Consider the following 23,682-nt stretch of genomic DNA (forward strand, 5'->3'; position numbering starts at 1 on the left):
TGATAGAATAGAAAATGAAAGATGAGATTTAAAATCAGCAGTGCAAACTGAGACGTAAGCTTAGAATGAGAGCAGTCATTTAAATATCAGAGTCCTGGGGGAATTGAATGAAGCAACAACTAATTAAAAAAGGCTCTCAGACTGCTATTGTCTTTGGATAATTTATTCCACCAGTAGGTAAAATCTCAGCGTATGATGTATAAAATAATCTCGCTTTTCCACAAATTTAGATAAAGATAAGGTTCCATATAAATGTAATTGGTTGATTATTTTGGATAAAAATACCAGAAAAAAATTATGCAAGTGTAATGTTGGATATTGTGCAATTTGGTGCCCTGTGGGAATACAAGGCCCAATGGTAACTATGGATTTAGTATTGTACTTCTCATGGAGCTTATTAACTACGATTATTTGGGGGAAAATGTAGCAACTAAGGAAAAATCTTAACTCTCAATACACCAATTGTAACCATAGGTAACATCAGGATAAACCCTTTGGCGTGGAGTCCACTCAAACTCTGTAGTTTGTAGAGCTGATGTCCTCGTCGATAAGTTTGAAATGAATTTCCCTAGGAAATTTATGAATCCCAGAAATTGAAGCACAGCTTTCTTATCTTTCGGCTGCTGAATGTTCTGGATAGCTGATATCTTCTCACTGTCTGGTCTGGCATCTTGAGCTGAAATAGTATCACCCAAGAAATTCAAGGATGATCACACAAACATGCATTTAGATCTGTTGAGCTTTTGTCCATACTGGTGTGTCCGATGAAATACTTGCTCAAGTCTTGCAATATGGTCTTCTTCAGCCTTTGACCAAATGATGATGTCGTCCACATAGTCTCTGACACCTTCAATGTTCTCTGTCATCTGCTCCATGATTTGGTGAAAAATCTCGGAGGCTGAGATGATCCCGAAGGACATTCTATTAAAACAATAACATCCAAATGGTGTGTTGAACGTACAGAGTAATTTGTTGGAATCATCTAATTGCATCTGCCAGAAACCTTGTGAAGCGTTGAGTTTATAAAAATGCGAGCGTTTGCCATCTCACAAGTTATCTCCTCTCGCTTGGGAATAGGGTAGTGTTCCCTACGGATGTTCTTGTTTAGATCTTTGGGATCCATACAGATTCGTAGGTCACCTGAAGGTTTCTTGACACAGGCCAATGAACTGACCCAGTCAGTCGGTTGCATGACTTTTGATATGATTCCCCGAGACTGTAATCGTATTAACTCTTCTTGGAGTCATTCTCTCAGTGGTGCTAGTACTCTTTTTGGTGGATGAATGGTGGGTTTTGCATCCTCTTTGAGCAAAAGTTTGTAAGTGTTTGATAATGTACCCATCTGGGTTTTCACTAAGAAGTTGCTGGATGTCATCTTCCAGTCGGGATGTGTCTTCTGTATTCATGAAGATTCATGAATCTGTACAAGCCACAAGTCCTTGCAGGCTTGAGCACCTAACAGCAAAGATTTTAGGTCATCCACGATTTCAAAACGTAGTTTTCTTTTGAACTTTTTATTGACCACACTTAAATGGCATGAACCTTTGGAAACTATCTGGTTGCCATTATATTCTTTTAACTTGCATGCTGCAGGTATCATCTCGTGTTCCCCATGGATTGATGCGAGATCTTTGCTAGTCATCAAGTTTGCTAAAGCATCGGTGTCAAGTTTGAAGAGTATTAGTACATCATTGACTTGCACTGTTGTGGTCCATTCACTGTTGTAATCAACTTGATTTATTTGCTTATGAGCCTTTGTTGTTGATTGAAGTTCATCTTCTGTATTTATTATTCCCACAAAGAAAGTATTTGCTAAGGAGAAAAAATCTTCATCTTCCATAAAATCTTTCTTGGATTCTTCATGTTCCATTTTATCAATGCTGCGAACATTGATTTGTTGTTGTTTCAAAATTGGATTATAAAAAAATCGCTGTGGACTTGCACTGAGATGCAAAGTGGTTGAGCTTTGAGCATTTTAAACATCGTTTTCCTTGTGCAGGACACGTTACCACATCGGTAGCATGTCATGACGTCATCTCTGTGACTTACGATGTACGTTCACGCATGCGCAAACTCTTCTCTTGAGCCCCGCATCTGTGTATGAACTGTGCATGTCCCGAGCTGGAGTGCACGCGCGCAAGATAGCTGGTGTCCTGAACGTGCTTCTTTGCTGCCTGCGACACCATTTTAACACTCTCAACCTCGTGGTGGACTTTCGCGCCCTTTTCCCGGTGATAAAACTCCACATATTGATTTCTGCTTTGTTCATGCGAAATACATCTTTCGATCACGATTTTGAGCGTTAGATCGTTTTGTCTCAGTAATGCTTCTCTCAAACTTTCATCACAAAGTCCATAAACAATTTGATCCTTTATTAATGAATCATGAAAATCAGTGAAATTACATGTTTGTGCTAGTAGTTTTAAGTCGGTGACAATGCTAGTGATCGGTTTGCCGTTTTTCTGTAACCGTTTCTGAAACCTGAAACGCTCCAGTATTTCATTAGTCTGCATCATGCAGTGGTCATCAAACTTCACGATAATCACACCAAATTTGCTTTTGTCTTCGCCTTCGGAGAATATAAATGAATTATATATCTCTATAGCTTACTGACCTGCCATTGACAGCAGCAGTGCTATTCTTCTGGCTTCAGAGGCAAAATTTAAATCATGCGCTTCTAGGTACAGTTGGAACTGTTATTTAAACAACTTCCAATTTAAATTTAAGTTACCAGAGGCTTTCAGCTGCTGTGGAGCTTGAACATGGTCCATTAATGCGATTTGTTGTCGAGGATCCATTTGCTGCGAAGACTTCCACAGTCAAACAGTCGGTACTGGAACTTTCATTTTTCTTACCTCATCTATCTAGTATTATTTTCTTAAAGCTTTTTCCTGGTATCATGTTATATTACTTGGGAGCAATATTTGTTACTCATTTGTTTCTGCCGAGTTGAACTTAACTTAGATGATGAAAACTCGAAGTCGTCCAGTTGATAACAAAATAATTTATTGAGTAACTGATTAAATTAGTCGTCAGTTCTTTTCTTCAATACTTTTACCAGTTCTAATTAGATAAGGTAGATTTAGATTAACAATGAAACTTATACTCTACACTCTGATCTTGATATACTTTTTTACTGTAGCCACAACACATTCAAAGAGAGCGGGAAAACAGATTGTGGCTGTTTATATACCTCTCATTAGTGTTGCCCTCTAGTGATCATCTGACTGTACTGACTACACATTAACCCTTCATGTATTTACATATACAGAGGTCACTACAGCGATCTTGATCCTTTCATATCACACTAATTAGTCAATGTACAATATAGTCCCTGAATCAGTTGAATCCCTTATAATTATTTTGTACAATTCTGTACACTTAATAGGTTTACCTTGTTTGTCCATGGTCTTTATGTTCTAACATTTAAATATTTAATGTTAAATATATTTCAAAATGTTGATAAGGAATAACGATGGTGCTCAATTTTCTTTCTCAGAATTTTGTAACAGATACCAATGGTGTTTTTTAAATCTCTTTCAAATAAAATGAGTTGAATTACAAATTGTAATAGTAAATTGAATTCTCCCATCCCTCATTACACCATGCTCATTACTCTTGCATTTCAGAGTGTGTTGGTTGCAGTACTATTTGTTTTTGTTGCATTTGCTGATTGTTTTTTTAATATTTGAAGTTTAGAAATAAAAGTTTGTAATGAGCTGCTCTGTGTTAATTTAGGGAGTTCCAGAAGCATGTAAAAAAAAAATCTTACCCAAACTAATTTATCTCCGGTCATCAGTAGTCTTCCTGAATGACACAAGCTTGTTCTGAAGAGTGGAAAGATTGAATGGATCCTCCTATTTTTGGGGGGTTGAAGGGAAAGAGAGAATAAAAACAAACATAATGCTCTTTCCTTGCTCATACACCCAATGGTCCCTGAAGCTTTCCCTTCTAAAAGTGTATTTTGGGGCCTATCACTTTAATTCATTCCTGCCAATGATTTTCTGTTAGTTATAGGAAAGGGTCACAACTGAATGGAAAATGGAGAAATTCCTTCCAGGAGGAATTAATCTTTCGTTAACTTTACCCATCAAAGCCATTGTTTTTCACAACCAGCCAACTGTATAAAAAATACATAATACATAGAGATACAAATTTGAAAACCAGACCCATACAGGAGAGGTCGAAGGGTGTGAATATCAGCAGGAACATCTGTTGGAAAAAACAATTTAAATCTTAAGCATGAGGAAAAATACATCCTTAGCATAGCTGATTCTTGCACACATGCAAAACCAGATCATATACATACTGCAAAGGAAATAACTGAACAAATATCATCCTTCAGGATATGAATGCTTCCCAGCCACAACAGAGAATAAAAATAAAAAGTCAGACAACTTCAGAATGAATGTTACGAATTATAGAAGACCATCTATGACATGGTCTATACATATATAGAAATATATTGTATATATTTTAAAATGTCCATAACAAGAGGTTATTATGTAGCCTGGTTCACTCAGTTGCAAGGACATTTCTCACTAATAAAAATATGTTAGGAGCAAAAATATGTTAGGAGCAATTTGCATGATCATTTGAATAGCAAATGATGTTTGTAATAGGACAGAGCAAATTAAAAGCAAAAGAATATACATTAGTATATAAGGTAAAATCTTGTGTATATATATATACACAAGCTTTTACATATAGAGACAGAAACTTTAGTAGCAAGCAGAATACAACAATTCTAACTCGCACAAAGTGGCCTTCTACTTATTAAGAAATAAGTTTGTGATTAAATTAGCTCAACTTTTATTAACGATCTCTGATGTTGACTTCGGGTGACGTCATATGTGGTGAGGACCCACATATCGCAGCTCCCACCAGGACCCTCTTTCTAGAGTCCTTTTTGCCCATTTATTTCGGGAAATTCTTTCACCAAAGAATTGGGGCAGCACGGTAGCACAAGTGAATAGCACTGTGGCTTCACAGTGCCAGGGTCCCAGGTTCGATTCCCCGCTGGGTCACTGTCTGTGCGGAGTCTGCACGTTCTCCCCGTGTGCGCGTGGGTTTCCTCCGGGGGCTCCGGTTTCCTCCCAAGGTCCAAAGACATGCAGGTTAGGTGGATTGGCCATGATAAATTGCCCTTAGTGACCAAAAAGCTTAGGAGGGGTTATTGGGTTACGGGGATAGGGTGGAAGTGAGGGCTTAAGTGGGTCGGTGCAGACTCGATGGGCCGAATGGCCTCCTTCTGCACTGTATGTTCTATGTTCTCAGGTAAATCGCTTTATATTGTTTATAAAGGATTCCTAATTCACTATAATGCCAAAGAAAAGGCATAAGCAACCTACTGAAATAAATTAATCAACTGACTTGGAGGCGTCGCGCAGCACCTAACAAAATGGCGGAGGCTGCGTCAGCGGCGGTGGCCTCCCCGATCGCTGCAGACATGCTGGCCAGCATGCTAGCTAAGAAATTTGATGCCCACCTCGAGAAGCAGTGGAGGCGGTTGGAAGAAAAACTACGTAAGTCATTTGAGGAAGCCCTGGGTCCTGTCTGGGTGAAATTCGAAAAAACTGTTACAGTCAAAAAACAGGGGCTGTTTAGCACTGGGCTAAATCGCTGGCTTTGAAAGCAGACCAAGGCAGGCCAGCAGCATGGTTCAATTTCCGTAACAGCCTCCCCGAACAGGTGCCGGAATGTGGCGACTAGGGGCTTTTCACAGTAACTTCATTTGAAGCCTACTTGTGACAATAAGCGATTTTCATTTTCATTTTTTCAAAACATGTTGAGGTGATCGAAAGAATGGAAAAAGCACTGACGAGTCATGGGGACCAGCTTGCCTCACTAGAAGCTGAAATAGAGGTAGCAGCTGCTGAAAACAGAAGGCTAAAGCCTACGACCTCCAAAACCAAGCTAGGAGGCAGAACCTTACGAGTTTTGGGGTTGCCGGAGGGAGTAGAGGGCCCAAACCCAACTGCATCTTGCTGGAATGTTCGAGAAAATGATGGGGATGATGGACCCGCGTCCCCTCTGGAATTGGATAGAGCCCACTGGGCCCTTCGCCAAAAACCTCGACTTATAGAGCCGCCAGGTGCGATAATAGTGCACTTCCATAGTTTTTGGAGAAAGAGTGGGTCCTGACATGGACAAGGATCATCGGGATTGGAGGTGGGAAGGCGGCCTCATGCAGGTATACCAGGATGTGGCAGTTGAGCTGGCGAGGAAGTGGGCAGTCTTCAACAAGGCTAAGGCCGATTTGCACAGGAAAGAAGTTCGGTTCGGGGTGGTGTACCCTGGCGAGGCTGTGGGTCACTTAACAATCACGGGGCTTCTACTTTGATACACCGGAGGAGGCGGACGCCTTCATCAAGAAGCATGGACTTCGTTCAAATTTATGATGCATTGTTTGGTCTTTGACCACTGTCGATTGGGAAGAATATTGGGGTATCCTATATACAATTGTTGTTGTTTGAGGGTGAAAATCCTATCTTTTTCTGTTTCCTCTTCAATGGGGATGACGGGAGATTTTTTGCTTCACATGTAGTTTGGTTATTTATGAGGAGTTAACTTCTATGAAAAGTGTTTTTTTCTATCTTTTGTACTACAGTTGGAGTTATATTCCCCGGTTGGGAACATAGTCTTGTGGGAGTATTGGTATTGAGAAGCTTGCTTTATCCTTGGAGCAGGTGATAAAGTTATATTTTTTCTTCTCTAACCAGAGGGGGGAGGGTTGCCCTGCTAGAAATAAAATTAAACTAGTTAACAGGAGCGAGAAGGTGGGGTGGGGGGATTAAGAGATTCTCTTTGTCTCATTCTGTAGATGGATATGGTGGTCATTTTGGGTGCGGACAGTGGAAATGGCTGACTCGGGCAAGGGTGGGGGAGGGGCGGAAGGAACCCCCAGATTGATTGGCTATCTGGAACGTAAGGGGTGACCCGGTAAAAAGGTCACGGGTTTTTGCTCACCTAAAGAATCTAAGTGCGGATTTGGTGTTTTTGCAGGAGACCCACTTGTGGGTAAGGTATCGAAACAGACTATGGAGGGGTGGGTGAGCCAAGTACTCCATTCGGGCTTTGATGGATATGCCCAAGGTACAGCGATTTTAGTCAGTAAATGGGCTCTTTTCTCGGCCACCAGGAACCTTGCGGATCCGAATGGCAGATTGGTAATGGTCAGTGGTCTCTGGCGGACATGACGGCGGCTAGTAATTATCTACCCGCCAAATTAGGATGATGTGCCATTTGTAAAAATTGTTGTCTTCCATTCCTGACCTAGATATCCACCAGATGATCTTTGGAGGGGATTTCAACTGGGTTTTGGATCCAAAACCAGATCGATCCAGGCCTAGATTGTTCGCTCCCTCGGTGTTAGTGAAGGTGCTCTTGGTCTTTACGGAACAGGTGGGGGGTAGACCCGTGATGGCTTTTGCATCCAGGGGACAGGGAGTTCTCGTTCTTTTCCTAAGTACATAAAGTCTACTTCTTAATGGGTGGGTCCCTCCTACCCTGGGTGTGGAGATCAGAATACTCAGAAATTGTTATCTCGGAACATTATCCACAGCTCGTGGACTTGGTCTAATCAGCGCCCACTGTGGGAGCTAGACACAGCACTGCTGGTAGGCAGTGGGTTTTGTGAGCACATGTCCAGGACCATTGAGGAGTACACCAGGTTAAATAGGAATGCCTCTGTTTCTCCCTCCACACTGTGGGAAGCCCTTAAACGGGTTTAAGTCAGGAGGTAATCTCCTTTAAAGCACATTTAAATAGGACGAGGAGAGCAGAGCGGCAACGGCTGGTGGATGCGCTCCTTGAGACGGTTTGTCAATATTCATCTGATCCTACCCCGGAGTTGCTAATGAACAGGAAGAAGCTGCAAGCATAGATTGATTTGCTGTCCACTGGGAAGGCAGCCAACTCCAGCGCTTGAGGGTTTCTTTTAAGTGAGTATGAGGAGAAGACCAGCCAACTTGTAGCTCACCAGTTGAGGTGGCAGGTGGCTTCCCGAGAGATTATGCGACGGCAGTTTGGTTTCCACCCTGAATAAAGTCAGTGCAGTCTTTGATTCCTTTTTCAGGCACCTCTATAGGTCAGAGATCTTGGAGAATACGTCGGTCATGTCAGTACTTTTAGATGGGTTGTCCTTTCTGATGGTGGAGAGAGAAAGGCAGGAGGAGTTGGGGGCCCTGTTGAGCCCCGAGGAAGTACTGGTGGGCATTGGATTGACACAGCCGGGTGAGGTCCCTGGTCCTGAAGGGTTTCCCGTCTAATTTTACAAGAGGTTTGCGAAACAGTTAACACCATTGATAGTGGACGGGTTAACGATTCCTTGTCGCAAGGGTCCTCGGCCCCTACGCTCCCTCAGGCTTCTATATCCCTCATTTTGAAAGAAGACAAAAATCCAACATGTTGCGTTTGGTCTTCTATACCTTGCAAATGAATCCACCAAACACCTTGACTTGTTCAAACCAGGATCTTTATTGAGTCTCATGCGGTAAGATAGCAATCTGTCACAGAGCATGGAATCTCTTTATACTCCTCTGGAACTACACCTAGCACTGACCATTCCCCTGTATGTCTTACTACCATCTACTGAAGCCGTCTGCTGATGGCCGGACGTGCCTCCACTTATAAGGGAGTCCGTGGTCACCAAACCAGGGTCTGCATGGTGCGTCTGCACCACCACCTGCTGGTTGGAGGTCGCACATCATCCATCTGCACCTACCAGGCATTTCACACCACAGAGTGTGGGACCCAGCGGGATTCTCCGACCCCCGCCGTGTCGGAGAATCGGCGGGGGGCGGCATGAATCCCGCCCCCGCCAGCTGCCGAATTCTACGGCGCCGGGGATTTGACAGGGGCGGGAATCGCGCTGGTTGGCGGCCGCTGGCAGCGGCCCCCCCCCCCGGCGATTCTCCGGCCCGCAATGGGCTGAGTGGCCACTCGTTTTAGGCCTGTCCAGCCGGCGTAAATTACATCAGCTACTTACCGGTGGGACTTGGCTGCATGGGCAGCCTCCGGGGTCCTCCGGGGGGGTGGTGGGATCTGGCCCCTGGAGGTGCCCCCACGGTGGCCTGGCTCGCGATCGGGGCCCACCGATCCGCGGGGGAGGGGCCTGGGCCATGGGGGCAGTCTATTCCTCCGCGTCGGCTGCTGTGGAACTCCGCGATGGCCGACGCGGAGATGAACCCCCCCCCCCTGCGTATGCGCTGGAATGACGCCAGCCAACTCATGCCGGCCAGCGGAGGCCCTTCGGCGCCGGTTGGCATGGCGCCAAGCCCCTTTCGCGCCGGCCGCCACGGCGCAAACCACTCCAGCGCCGGCCTAGCCCCTGAAGGTGGAGGATTCCGCACCTTAGGGGCGGCCCGACGCCGGAGTGGTTCATGCCACTCCTTTGCGCCTGAGTTGCCCGCCCCGCCGATTCCCGCAGAATCCCGCCACATTTCTTTCCTGAACGTCAACGCCAAATTGATAGCTTAGGTGTTGCCGCTGCATTTGGAGCCATGTGTTCCAGAGGAGATAGCAGACGACCAAACAGATTTCATTGAAGGTCGACATTTATCAGCTAATGTGGGCCATTATTAAATGTTGTCCTTTCCCCCTCTCTGGTTTCTGAACTAGAAATGATAGCGCCTTTGGATGCAGAAAAGGCTTTCAACAGGGTAGAGGGGAGTACCTCTTAGGGGCTCTGCGGAGGTTTGGTCTTGGGCAGAAGTTCATTTTGTGAACTCGGCTGCTTTATCATGCCCGTATGTCCAGTATATGCACCAACGCTTTGAGCTCAGGATATTTCTCATTAAGTAGGGGTACAAGGCAGCAATTTTCTTCGTCACCTTAACTGTTTGCGCTGGCAATTGAGCCGTTAGCGATAGCGCGGAGATCCTCGGATAAATGGAAGTGGATAGAGCCGGGGTGAGGACGGGGGCTGGGGGGACACCACCCATATGCTGACAACCTGCTTCTCTATGTTATAGACCCAGTCCCCTCTATGGATGAAACAATGAAGCTGTTCAGGACCTTTTCGTGAATGTTTTCAGGTTAACGCCCCAGGAAAGGGAGTTAATCTGGAGGTATTACCTTTTTGTCTTGCCAGAGGTCATTTTTGTTACCTGGATGGCCTGCAATTGGCCATCTCCATACACTTAACTACACTACTCTGGTGAGCGGGGTGAGGGTCCAACTTGCAAAAGTGGGATAACCTCCCTCTGATCTTGGCGGCAGTATCTAGACTATGAAAATGAATATTCTTCCGAGGTTTTATTTCCTTTTCAGTGCCTCCCGAGTGCCTACAGAGTCTATAGAGCTTTCCTTCAGAGGGACAGGCAGTCGGGGGTCTGGTGTTACCTAACTTGCTTGTTTATTATTGGGTGGCCAATATCGAGGAGGTATTGGGATGGATTGGGGAGCCGGGCCCCATGTGGGGACAGATGGAGATAAGCTCATGTTGGGGCTCTAATCTCTAATGCTTTGGCAACAGCCCTGCTTCCCTTCTCTCCAATGAGGCTCTCCTCGAACCCGGTGGTGGTGTTCACTTTTAAAATATGGCTGAAATTTAGGCATCATTACAAATTAGGATCCATGTCATTGCTATCTGTGGCAGACACATATTGGCTCCATCGGGTTTAGGCGCGATATTTAGGTCGTGGGAGGGGGAGAGCCTTGCGAGTTTTAGGGATCTATTTATGGAAGGGCAGTTTGCTAGTTTGGAGGTATTATCGACCAAGTTTCAACTTCCGGGAACAAACTTGTTCCATTAACTCCAGGTATGTGATTTTGTTCAAAAGGCTTTTCCCACATTCCCCTCGACTTCGCAACCTCTTTATTGAGTAGGATCCTATTGGTAGCAGGGTCTGGTGGGGGGACAATTTCCAACATCTATGGCAAATCTTGTCAATAGATGTGGCTCTGCTAGACAAGGTACGGGCAAAATGGGAAGGAGTACTGGGACCTATTTTAGATGGAGACGTGGGGTATGAGGCACTTTGCAGGGTGAACTCTACGTCCTCTTGTGCACAACCAACAATCCGCTGTCGAGTGCCCGAGCAGCCCATAATTCACCCATACCCACCATCACAGCTTCCGAAGTCAGATCGGCCTTCCTGAAAGTGAACCCTCGGAAGGCGATGGGCCCGGACGGCATCCCTGGTCGTGCACTCAGAACCTGCGTGGACCAGCTGGCAGAGGTGTTCGCGGACATCTTTAACCTGTCCCTACTCTACTCCGAGGTCCCCACCTGCTTCAAGAAGACCACCATCATAAAGAAGACCACGCAACGTGCCTCAATGACTACCGTCCGGTGGCCCTGACTTCAGTTGCAATGAAGTGCTTCGAGAGGTTGATCATGAAGCGCATCACCTCCATACTCCCAGAATGCCTTGATCCACTGCAATTCGCATACCGTCGCAACTGGTCCACAGCAGACGCCATTTCCCTGGCCCTACACTCATCCCTAGAGCATCTCGACAACAAGGACTCCTACATCAGACTCCTATTTATTGTCTACAGCTCCACCTTCAACACCATAAACCCAGCCAAGCTCACATCAAAGCTCCAAAACCTAGGACTTGGCTCCCCACTGTGCAACTGGATCCTCGATTTTCTGACCAACAGACCATAATCAGTAAGAATGAACAACACACCGGGGCCCTGCAAGGCTGCGTACTTAGCCCCCTACTCTACTTCCCTGTACACACACGACTGTGTGACAAAATTTGGTTCCTACTCCATCTACAAGTTTGCTGACGATACGATCTTAGTGGGCCGGATCTCGAATGACGATGAGTCAGAATCTAGGAGGGAGATAGAGAACCTAGTGGAGTGGTGCAGCGACAACAATCTCTCCCTCAACGGCAGCAAAACTAAAGAGCTGGTCATTGACTTCAGGAAGTAAAGTACTGTACATACCCCTGTCAGCATCAACGGGGCCAAGGTTATCAGTTTCAAATTCCTAGGAGTGCACATCTCCAAAAATCTGTCCTGGTCCACCCACGTCGACGCTACCACCAAGAAAGCACAACAGCGCCTATACTTCCTCAGGAAACTAAGGAAATTCGGCATGTCCACATTAACCCTTGTGGTGAATGTATAATTACTGATAATTCACCAGTGCACTGTATTATGTTATGTTATGTTATTAACCCTGTGGCTCCACCTATGGGCCATTGTGTGGCTTCATCCAGAGGGGGATATGTTGGGGCATGTAAGGGCTCCGCCCATGGCTCCACCAGTGCTGCCTGGAATGAGCTGTCAGCTCGGGGAGTGTGACCAGGAGGACTGGCCTTCAATGCCGTAAGAAGATCAGCGACCTACACTGGGCAGCAGCACAAGTGAGTAGACACCAGTGCACCCCCACCCCCAAGGGAGCATCCACCCCCCAACTCCCCATGTGACCACAACCCCTTCTTCAACCCCTTCCCTCTTCACTCCTCCCCAATCCCTCCTTCACACACACACCCCACCACTGTGAACCACGCGTATGGCTAACGGTGCCCTCTCCTCAGGAAAAGCTTTCCCATAATCGTTGGGAGAGGGCCCAGACTGGCGGATGGGTGCCGGACTTCAGAATCTTCACCTCCTTCGAGGAGCATGCCCTGGAGGCGACTGGGGTGGCAAAGGACAGATCGTTCAACAACATGGAGACTGACGGACGCAGCAGGGGTGTGGAATCACCAAGGCTCCATCCGGAGGACCTGTCAAACGTCAGTTGTTATTGCCTTACTGACTGACCGATCCCTCCCACTGACCACATGTCCATTCTCCCGCAGGTCCTCCAGCCGACGGTGCCGGTGCATCTCAGACGGCCCCCTCTCCTGTCTCTGAGGAGAACATCTCGGAGAGCTCCGAGGATGCAACTGTTATAGTCGCGACACAGCTGTCATCCCCACCCTACACCAGCACAGATACACGCACCTCGGTGGGGCATGTTAGAGGACAGGCTTCAGGATTACAATCTGGTGAGCACCACAATGCTGATGATGCACATTAGGTGGAGGTAGGAAATCCCAGACGAGACAGCAGTAGGAGGGCTCCAGCTGGGTTCCAGCCTGATGCTGAGCCTGTGGTACAGAGGTACTCAGAGCTGATGGAGACGATAGGGAGCGACCGGGACATTCAGAGGAAGATAACAGCATTACTTCAGCAGATCCATAGCCAATTGGAGGAGTCCCAAAGGCTACGGGCGCAGGAGATGGTTCCGGCAATGAGTGGCACCGAGACCAACACTGCTCAGGTGGTGACCGCAGTGGAGAACCTTCTGCACGACGTCGGCATCATATGTGAAGGTGCATTTTAGGGTGGAAGGGATGTCGGTGCTAACCCCACTGTACAAGAATCATGGGTTTGAGCCGGGGGCGGGGGGGGGGGGGGGGGGGGGGTGGTGTTTAGTGTATGCAGGAGGTGGAGGGAAGTGGGACTGGTCAAGGTGAGGGATCTGTATTTGGTGAAGGGTTCGCCAGTCTGGAGGAGCTAAGGGCGAGGGTAAAGCTGCCGAGGGGGAGAGAGTTCAGGTATCTGCAGGTTAGGGACTTTGCGCAAAAGGTCTGGAGGGGGTTCCCTAGGTTGCCGGGACACACCCTGGAGCGACTGCTGCTTCCGGATGTGGAAGGAGAGGAAAGAAATGGGGATATATACAAGTGTCTAGGGAAGGAGGGAGGAGAGCGGGTGGTGAAGATCAAGGAGAAGTGGGAAGCGGAGTTGGGAGGGGAGATCAATTGGGGAGTATGGAGTGAAGCACTGCGTAGGGTAAACGGGATCTCCTCTTGTGCAAGGATGAGACTGATACAGTTTAAGGTGGTGCACAGGGTGCCGATGACTCGGGCGAGAATGAGTGGGTTCTTTCAGTGGGCAGCAGATGAGTGCGAGAGGTGTGGGCAGGGGGCCAGCGAATTACACGCACATGTTTTGGGGTTGCGAAAAATTGGGAAGATTTTGGGCGGGAGTATTTGCGGTCTTAGCCAGGGTAGTGAAGGATGAGGTGGACCCGGACCCTTTGGTGGTGATATTTGGGGTGGAGCTCATGGAGAGGAGGAAGGCCGATGTCGTGGCCTTGTGGACCCGGACCCATTGGTGGCGATATTTGGGGTGGAGCTCATGGAGAGGAGGAAGGCCGATGTCGTGGCCTTAGCCTCTCTTATTGCACGGCAGCAAATTTTGCTGGAGTGACGGGCGGCATCGCTACCAGAGGTAGCGGCTTGGTCGGGTGACCTGTACAACGTCCTGCGGTTGGAACAGATAAAGTAGGAGTTAAGGGGCTCAGCAGGTGGGTTTATGAAGAGGTGGGGGGATGTTTGTGACTGTGTTTGAGGAGCTGTTCGTCGCGCGGGGGCCGTGGGGGGGGGGGGGGGGGGGGGTGAAAACGGGGAGAAATCTGTGCAGACTATATTTGATTGTTGGGAAGTATGTCTCCTGGGGGGTTTATTTGCTGTAACCTGTTTTGATACATGTTTGTAATAAAATACACCATGGAATGGTGACGGTCGCCACTAGCTCCCCCTTGTTCCACCCCTCTGATGAGGCTGTGTCTCGAGGTCAGCACACGGGCAGGGCAGCACGATTGTGCATTTGCTGCCGACAAGTGAGCAGGGGCCCTCCAGCCCCAGAGGACGCCTGCCAGGGGCATCGAAGGCCATGGGACAAGGGAGGCAGCTGGCAGCCTCCACCTCAGATGTGCATCTTGGAGAAACACTTAGACGGCAGAGCTAGGAGGGCCAAGCACGTTGAGGATCAGGGAGGGCAACAGGGGAGGGGGTGGGCAGCATCATCAGCAGTGGGGTATTGTACAGCACATTAAACACACTTTTGCACAACCATTATGATGCCTCTGTCACATCTTTCTGCAATGCGGTCTGACGTCCGGACCCTATGTCCATCTCTCCGACATCCTCCCCCGCCCCCTCCCCGTGGCGCTCACCCACCCTCCGGCCGTGGGCATATCCACGGGTGTTCAGATCAAGCATGTGTGGTGTTGCCTCTCGCATTGTTCAAGCACAGGGTGTGATTAGGATGCTAGGCAATGACTACCACATGCTAAATGGCCCGCCCACCCACAGGAATCCACCTGGCATTTGTGAAGTGCTCACTTAACCACAATTACCAATTCCCTATTGGCAATAGCCTTCAGCCGCGCAGTCAGAGGCCTCAGCAGTCGGTGGGGGTTATGGGTGGTCGTTGGGGCAGACGGGCAGGGATAAGGGTTGCCCCCGGAACGGGTCACACGATCCAGGGGTTGACATGGTGGTGGCTTGAGTGGCTGCCCCCTGTTGCGCCCCCCCCCCCCATGGCGGCACACTCCTGCGGAGGATCCCCCACCTCCAGCCGAGGGACTCTCACCCCCCATGAGCAATGGGATGGCAATCCCAGTACCCCTAGGCTCGTTGCCTGTGAGCAAAGATGGCTACTCACCTTCTCGGCTCCCCACAGAAGCCCATTCTGCCAGGTTCACATTTTTCAAAAGGTGCACTAATCGTCACCAGCGTGAGCACTTGCTAGGGAGGCCGCTGAATGACAGGAGGCCGTTGGATATGGGGTGGCTCCTGTTAATTGTATGGAAGGGCTTAAGTGGTGATAATTGGTTTCTCGCCACTTTACGACGAGATCCCGATTTCACCTATGGGAGCGGGCCAGTTGCATCACAAACTGTTCGGCGCCTGGCGCGGATCTCGGTTTTGGCCTCTCCCGCTATTCACCGGCTTCGTTTCACTTGAGCGAGAACATAACGAGGCCAGAGAATCGCGCCCCAGATGTTTTCTTAATGATATCCATAGAGCTAATAGATTATACCCTTTGTTATTTATCAACATCAATTACATTTCTTTTATCAAGAAAGTAATGTTATGGGAGTTGCTCTTTGTTAATTAAATAGGAGAGTTTATTACACCGAAGATTTACCTACTCTTAATTCTGTGAGTATGATTTTTTCATAACGTTAGATTATTCACCACAGATTTGGATCTTCTCATTCAACATCACAACATTGTGTAGAGAAAATCTCTGTGTTTAAACCACGTGCTGTTAATCTCCCCCATTGTGTTTATAGAAGATCTTAGGTACATTGGCAGATTGGTGCTGTATGGGGTTATTTCAAGACACCATCTGTGAGCTGTTGCAGAACATGCTCAGCAATTGTTTGGTTATAAGCACAGTGTTTTTTTCTTACCTTCAATTTTCTATCTGATCTGAAAGTATAGATCAAAGAATTAAGGAAGCCGAGTAGGTAAATCAATGTAATGCTCGGCAAATAATGAGTAAGAGCACTAGATGGTGTGACAAAATGAGTGCACGAGACTGATATAATGAAAATGTTCTACATCTGTCTCTCTCTACTTGCAATAAGGAACATAGGAACAGGAGCTCCTCAAGCCATTTTACCATTCAATGACAACCACGATTGATCTGTGATATAATTGCATATACCCAACCATAGCCCCACATCCCTTAATGCCTTTAGATAACATAAACCTATCAATTTACAATTATTCTAATATCAATAGTCATTTTAGAAGAGTTTCAAATTTCTCTCAACATTTGTGTGTAAAATAGTTTCTTAATTTCACTCCTGAAAGGTCTGGCTCTAATTTTTAAGACTCACCCCAAGATGTCCTAGACTCCCCAACCAATGGAACTAGATTCTATCTACCCTAACTGCTTGAGCCCAATTAGCTCAATTGGCTAGATGGCTAACATGTGGTTCAGAGTAACACCAACAATGTGGGTTCCCGTTCCAGTTGAGGTAGAGTCATGCCCCATGGCTGATGAGTGTGGTGCCCTTCAAACTTTGGAACAAATTTCTCTTTCTAGCACAGATGGATGCCAGTGTCCCTCGTGGAATTTGGCTAAATACCTACCTATTCCCCCTAATATCTTCAGAATTGCAATAAAGTCACCCTCTAACTATCTAAATTCCAAAGAGTACAATCCTACTTTGTATAATCTATCCTTACAATTTAGTCTTTGCAGTCCAGATATCACCCTGGGAAACCTATGCTGTACTCTCTGTAAGGCCAAATTATCTGTCTTAAGGTGTGGTGCCCAGAACCTCTCATGACACTCCAGATATGATCTAATCAGGGCTTTGTATAGATGAAGCACGATTTCTAACCCCTTGTACTTTACTCTTCTAGATTTAAAGTCCACCATTCCATAGACCACTTCGATTAATTTTTTCTACCTTTTCACGTTCATGACATTTTAATGACCCATGTAACGAAACCCCAAGTCTTTTTGGACGGTCACTATTTCTAGCTTTTCATGATTTAGGAAGTGCCCTGTGCTATCCTTTTCAAGTTTAAAGTGGATGACCTAATTTTTGCTTAAACTGAAATCCATTTGCCAGTTTTGCCTCGTCACTTAATCTGGCAATATCTTCTTGTAATTTTATGTTTTCAGCAACGCTGCTTTAAATGCCGTCCATCTTTGTGCAATCTGGAATGTGGCATTCTATTCCATCATCTAAATTGTTAATAAATGCAGCTTTGGTCCCAGGTTCTGTAGGACACCACTAGCCATTTCCTGACAATTAGAGTATCTGCCCATTATCCCCACACTCTGTCCCCTTCCACTCAGTCAATTTCCTAGCCAGGTCAATAATTTTTCAATTCTATGAGGTTCACATGAGCAAACATTTTCACATACCTTATGGTAGCCCAAATAAATAATATCCATAGATATTCCCTGTCCACAATCAGATTCATCAGGCATGGAAATCTTTGCAAATCCATGTTGGCTCTTTCTGATCAAGCTGAAAATTTTCAAAGTGTTCAATCACACTATTCTTAATTATAAACACTAGCAATTTCTCCAAAATAGATGTTAGGCTAAATTTCCCTGGTGTTTTTCTGTCACCTTAAATAACAGAGTGACAGGTGCAATTTTCCAATCTAATAGTGGCTCCTGAGTCATGATATCTTTGGATTATTATAGTTAGGGCTTCTGTGAAATGAGGTTGGGTAGTGGGAACTAAGCAGATGCATGGAGATCAAAATTTCCACAATTTAGCAAACTCATTGAGCAGGATGCAGAGATTAAGAACATTGGAACACAGGTAGCCCATTCAATCCCTTGAGTCTGTTCCACCATTTGATGAGATAAAGGCTGATGTGCATCTTAGTTCCATCTACCTGGCTTTACTCCATATTCCTTTATACCTATGACTCGCAAAAATTTGATCAAATCTTGGATTTAAAATCTCGTGCCTGGTGCTCTTTGCGGGAGAGAATACTTCGCTTAACTCATTCTTTCCTTGGAGAAGTCTTCCCTGACATTTCTCCTGTAGCCAGTTAAAATGGCTAACTCCCGATTTAGAATGGCTAACCCCAATTTAAAATGGCGAACGGAAAAGGCTGATGGGAAAATCAGCCAACAGGGCTAAAAAAAGCAGCTGCAGGTAAACTGTGTATTCACCTCTGGGAAGGCCAGACAAGATCGATACCTGGAGCCATCAGCACAACAAAACACCAGCCATCTGAATACTAATGAGCAATCCCCGGGAACAATGTGCAACAATTTAGACACACAAAGCCAACCCAGACTCTTCAGTGCCAACAGGAGCCTACACAAAGGGAGGTGAATGATCACCCCAAGACCGCCCATCGATCAAGGAATCGCTCCAGCATTGGAGAATATCGAACCAAGTGATTGGGACAAAGTCCAATCACTTGGAACCAGGTACAGGGTCCGGCCCGAAAGGCGGGAAGCCCCTGGGGACTATAAGAATAGAGTCCAAGTTCAAATCGACCCTTCCACCACCCTTCTGCTACCCCTTCCACCACCCTGCTGCTACCCCTTCCACCACCCTTCTGCTACCCCTTCTGCACCCTCCTGCGAGCCTTCTGCAACAGCCACTCAAATCGTAAGTCTTAATTCAACGCTCGCTACGAGATAGGCGCTCCTAGCTATCGATCTGTACCAGCTTCGAATCCCGCAGGTTCAGAACCCAAACGAAAGGCCATTCGTTTCCCTGACCTGGTGGGCCATTTCCAAGTTAAGTATTGGCCTGTTAGTTGTAGGAAGTAGTTTAGATGTAGAATTTATGCATGAGTATTGATTACTGTATATAATAAATGTGCGTTGATTTAACTCTTACTAAGCGGTGTGTTGGATTATTGATCATTACTCGGACTTGAACCATGTGGCGGTATCAGAAAGATACCTGGCGACTTAAGAGCAAAGGTGATAGAACAGAGCAATTAAACTAAGGCTAAAGTTAGCAGCAACACTCCTAAATGGCCTGGCTTGGATATATGGCTTTATATTGCATTATCTAAGTTACTTATTAACGGTGAATAATTGAGGCCCTGAGACAGATCATTGTGGAACTCGCCCAGGTACTTCCTTCCAATAAGAGTATCAGTATTCTCTTTAAAATATTGAAAGGTTTTGATCGAGTAGGCACAGAGAGAATGTTGTGAGTAAGAGCAAAACTAGAGGCCATCAATATAAGATAGTGACCAAGAAATCAAATTGGAAATTGAGAAGAAATTCCTTTACCTAGAGAGTGGTGACAATATGGAACTCAGTAACATGGAGTAATTGAGGTGAATATTATAGGTGCATTGAAGAGGAAGCTCTTTCAAGCCAATATGCCCATCACTGAGATGCTTAAAACAAGCTCCATCGCACAGGTCGTTCATGCCTAAAACCAGAATCCTAAAGCAACTGAAGAACTAGATTACAGCAGGAGACTCACAGGAGGGTTGAGGAAATGCTAAATGGATGTTCTCAAAGCATCCCTGAAGAGGTCAAACATCCCCACTGACACATGGAAGTTTCTGGCTTGTGATAGACTAAATTAGAAAAGGTTCATTCAGGAAGGCACCAAACACATCGAGTGACTTCACACACATGGGCAAATTCGAAGCATCAGAGAGAGCACTCAAACCTCCAAATAACTCACCTAGCCAACCCTCCAAGCACTGCCTGCCTCACATGTGGCAGATTCTGCAGATAGCACAATGGATAACAGCCATTGAACGAGAATGGAAGCAAGCCATCCTCGATTCTGAGACACTGCCTAAGATATTCCACTCTTGGGAAATAAGGAAGGGCAGGTGACGGAAGTGTTAGTGAGGGATCACTGTGGGACCTGTGACCATAATTCCATTAGTTTTAAGATAGCTATGGAGAATGATAATTCTGGCCCCAAAGTTTAAATTTTAAATTGGGGAAAGGCCAATTTTGATGGTATTAGGTGGGAACTTTCAAAAGTTGATTGGGGGAGCCTGTTCACAGGCAAGGGGACAGCTAGTAAGTGGGAGTCTTTCAAAAGGGTTTTAACTAGAGTTCAGGGTGAGCACATTCCTCTTAGAGTGAAGTGTAAGACTGGTAGAAGTAGGAAACATTGGATGACTCGGGATATTGAGGTCATAGTCAAAAGGAAGAAGGAGACATATGACATGCATAGGCAGCTGGGATCAAGTGGATCCCTTGAAGAGCATAGAGCTTGTCAGAGTAGAGTTAAGAGAGAAATCAGGAGGTCAAAAAGGGGACATGAGATTGTTTTGGCACATAATACAAAGGAAAATCCAAAGAGATTTTACAGATACATAAAGGGCAAAAGAGTGACTAGGGAAAGGGTAGGGCCTCTTAAAGATAAACAAGGTCACCTAAGTGCGGATCCACAAGGGATTTTTCTCGTCAGTATTTACTGTTGAGAAAAGCACGAATGTTAGGTAAATTGGGGAAATAAAAAGTGCTGTCTTGAGGAGTGTACATATTATAGAGAAAGAGGTGCTGGAGGTATTAAAGCGCATCAAGATAGATAAATCCCCGGGACCTGATGAAATGAGTCCCAGGACGTTGTGGTAGGCTAGGGAAGAAATTACCAGCCCCCTGGCTGAGATATTTGAATCATCAACAGCCACAGGAGAGGTGCCTGAAGATTGGAGGGTAGCAAATGTTGTGCCCTTGTTTAAGAAGGGCTGTAGGGATAAGCCTGGGAACTACAGACCGGTGAGCCTTACTTTTGTCGTGGGTAGTATATAATAAATGATTTGGATGAGAATGTAGGAGGCATTGTTTTTTTTAAATATATATGTTTATTCAAAGTTTTTCCAACAAAAATTTTCAACCAATTAACCCCCCCCCATAACAGAAAAGAAAAAGAGAAGGAACAGAACAAAACAAACATATCAATCCAACATAATACAGAACTTGTACAGTGGGTTCCTCCCGCACATATTGACTCTCCATATGTTTATGTTTTTCCTTTTTCAAGTGCCCCTAGGAAAACCCTCTTCCCCGCCCACCCATATACCCACCCCCCCCCCCCAAAAGAGACCCCCCCACCCCCCTCCCTCCCTGGGTTGCTGCTGCTGCTGACCGACCTCCTTCTAATGCTCCGCGAGATAGTTTAGGAACGGTTGCCACCGCCTGAAGAACCCCTGCGCAGACCCTCCTCAAGGCAAACCTTATCCTCTCCAGCTTGATGAACCCTGTCATGTCATTATCCAGGCTTCCACACTGGGGGGCTTCGCGTCTTTTCATAATAGCAAGATCCTCCGCCGGGCTACCAGGGACGCAAAGGCCAGAATACCGGCCTCTTACGCCTCCTGCACTCCCGGCTCGTCCGCCACCCCAAATAGTGCCAGCCCCCAACTTGGCTTGACCTGGACTTTCACCACCTTAGACATAGTCCTCGCGAAACCCCTCCAGAACCCATCCAGTGCCGGGCACGTCCAGAACATATGGGCGTGATTCGCCGGGCTTCCTGAGCACCTCCCACATCTGTCCTCCACCCCAAAGAACCTACTCAGCCTCGCCCCTGTCATATGCACTCTGTGAATAACCTTAAACTCTATCAGGCTAGGCCTGGCACACGAGGACGAGGAATTAACCCTACTCAGGGCATCAGCCCACAGACCCTCTTCAATCTCCTCCCCCAACTCCTCCTCCCATTTGCCCTTCAGCTCCTCTACCGAAGCCTCCTCCTCTTCTTTCATCTCCTGATATATCGCCAAAACCTTGCCTTCTCCAACCCATACACCCAAAATCACCCTGTCCTGAATCCCCTGTGCCGGGAGCAACGGGAATTCCCTCGCCTGCCACCTCACAAACGCCCTCACCTGCATGTACCTGAACGCATTTCCCGGGGATATCCCAAACTTCTCCTCCAGCGCCCCTAGGCTCGCAAACGTCCCATCTATAAACAGGTCCCCCATCCTTCTGATCCCTGCCCGATGCCAGCTCTGAAACCCCCCCGTCCATCCTTCCTGGGACAAACCGATGGTTAGCTCTGATCAGGGACCACACCGAGGCTCCCATCTCACCCCTCTGTTGTCTCCACTGCCCCAGATCTTTAGCATTGCCGCCACCACCGGACTCGTGGTGTACCTTGTCGGCGAGAGCGGCAGCAGTGCCGTCACCAGCGCCCTCAGGCTCGTTCCTTTGCAGGACGCCATCTCCAACCTCTTCCATGCCGCCCCCTCTCCCTCTATTACCCACTTACGGATCATCGCCACGTTGGCTGCCCAATAGTAGCCACCCAGATTTGGCAACGTCGGCCCTCCTCTGTCCCTACTACGCTCCAGAAACCCCCTCCTTACCCTCGGGGTCTTGTTTGCCCACACAAAACCCATGATGCTCCTACCTACACGCTTAAAAAAGGCCTTGGTAATCATAATAGGAAGGCACTGGAACACGAAAAGAAACCTCGGGAGGACCATCATTTTAATCGACTGTACCCTGCCCGCTAGCGAGTGTGGCAACATATCCATTCTTTTGAAGTCCTCCTCCATCTGCTCCACCAGCCGCGTCAAATTAAGTTTGTGCAGGGCCCCCCAACTCCTAGCTACCTGGATCCCCAAGTACCGAAAGCTCCTTTCCGCCCTCAACGGTAGGTCGTCTATCCCTCTTCCCTGGTCACTTGGATGCACCACGAAGAGCTCACTTTTCCCTACATTGAGCTTATAGCCCGAGAAGTCCCCAAACTCCCTTAGGAACTGCATGACCTCCACCATCCCCTCCACTGGATCTGCCACATACAGCAACAGGTCGTCCGCATACAGCGACACCCGATGCTCCTCTCCCCCTCGGACCACCCTCCTCCATTTCCTGGACTCCCTTACTGCCATGGCCAAAGGCTCAATTGCTAATGCAAACAACAGGGGGGGACAGGGGGCACCCCTGCCTCGTCCCTCGATACAGCGTCCACATTAAGGTGCGAAATCGGCCTATACGACCCACATTGCAGTGGGTCCTTGTCCCGCTTCAGGATCAGAGAAATCAGCGTCCCGGACATTGTCAGGGGCAGGGTCCCCCCCTCCCTTGCCTCATTGAAAGTCCTCACCAGCAACGGGGCTAACAGGTCCGCATACTTCCTGTAAAACTCAACCGGGAATCCATCTGGTCCCGGGGCCTTCCCCGCCTGCATGCTCCCCAGTCCTTTAATCAGCTCCTCCAACCCAATTGGCACCCCCAAACCAGCTACCTCCTGCTCCTCCACCCTCGGGAACCTCAGTTGATCCAGAAATCGTTGCATCCCCTCTTCCCCCGCTGGGGGCTGAGATCTGTACAGATCCTCCTAAAAGGCCTTAAATGCCTCATTTACTTTCACCGCACTCCACACCGTAGTTCCCCTGCCATCCTAGACTCCACCTATCTCCCTCGCTGCCATCCTCTTACGGAGCTGATGTGCCAGCATCCGGCTCGCCTTCTCCCCATACTCGTACGTCGCCCCCTGTGCTTTCCTCC

The 23,682-nt window shown here is 47.2% G+C and overlaps 1 protein-coding gene across 7 annotated transcripts in view; it reads right to left on the bottom strand.

Annotated features, from left to right (window-relative positions):
• Positions 1-23,682, bottom strand: part of LOC140403127 (MAPK/MAK/MRK overlapping kinase-like) — a 407,571-nt gene that overhangs the window by 78,655 nt on the left and 305,234 nt on the right. The window contains exon 14 of one of the 7 annotated variants that reach the window (XM_072490790.1): positions 3,773-3,857. The exons of the other annotated variants lie outside the window; for them this stretch is intronic. Coding sequence (XP_072346891.1) covers positions 3,783-3,857 — 75 coding nt within the window. The 3' untranslated portion in view covers positions 3,773-3,782. The remainder of the gene's footprint in view (positions 1-3,772; positions 3,858-23,682) is intronic. 7 annotated transcript variants of the gene reach the window in all.

The sequence above is a fragment of the Scyliorhinus torazame genome, chromosome 2, assembly GCF_047496885.1.
Source record: "Scyliorhinus torazame isolate Kashiwa2021f chromosome 2, sScyTor2.1, whole genome shotgun sequence".
Taxonomy (NCBI): domain Eukaryota; kingdom Metazoa; phylum Chordata; class Chondrichthyes; order Carcharhiniformes; family Scyliorhinidae; genus Scyliorhinus; species Scyliorhinus torazame.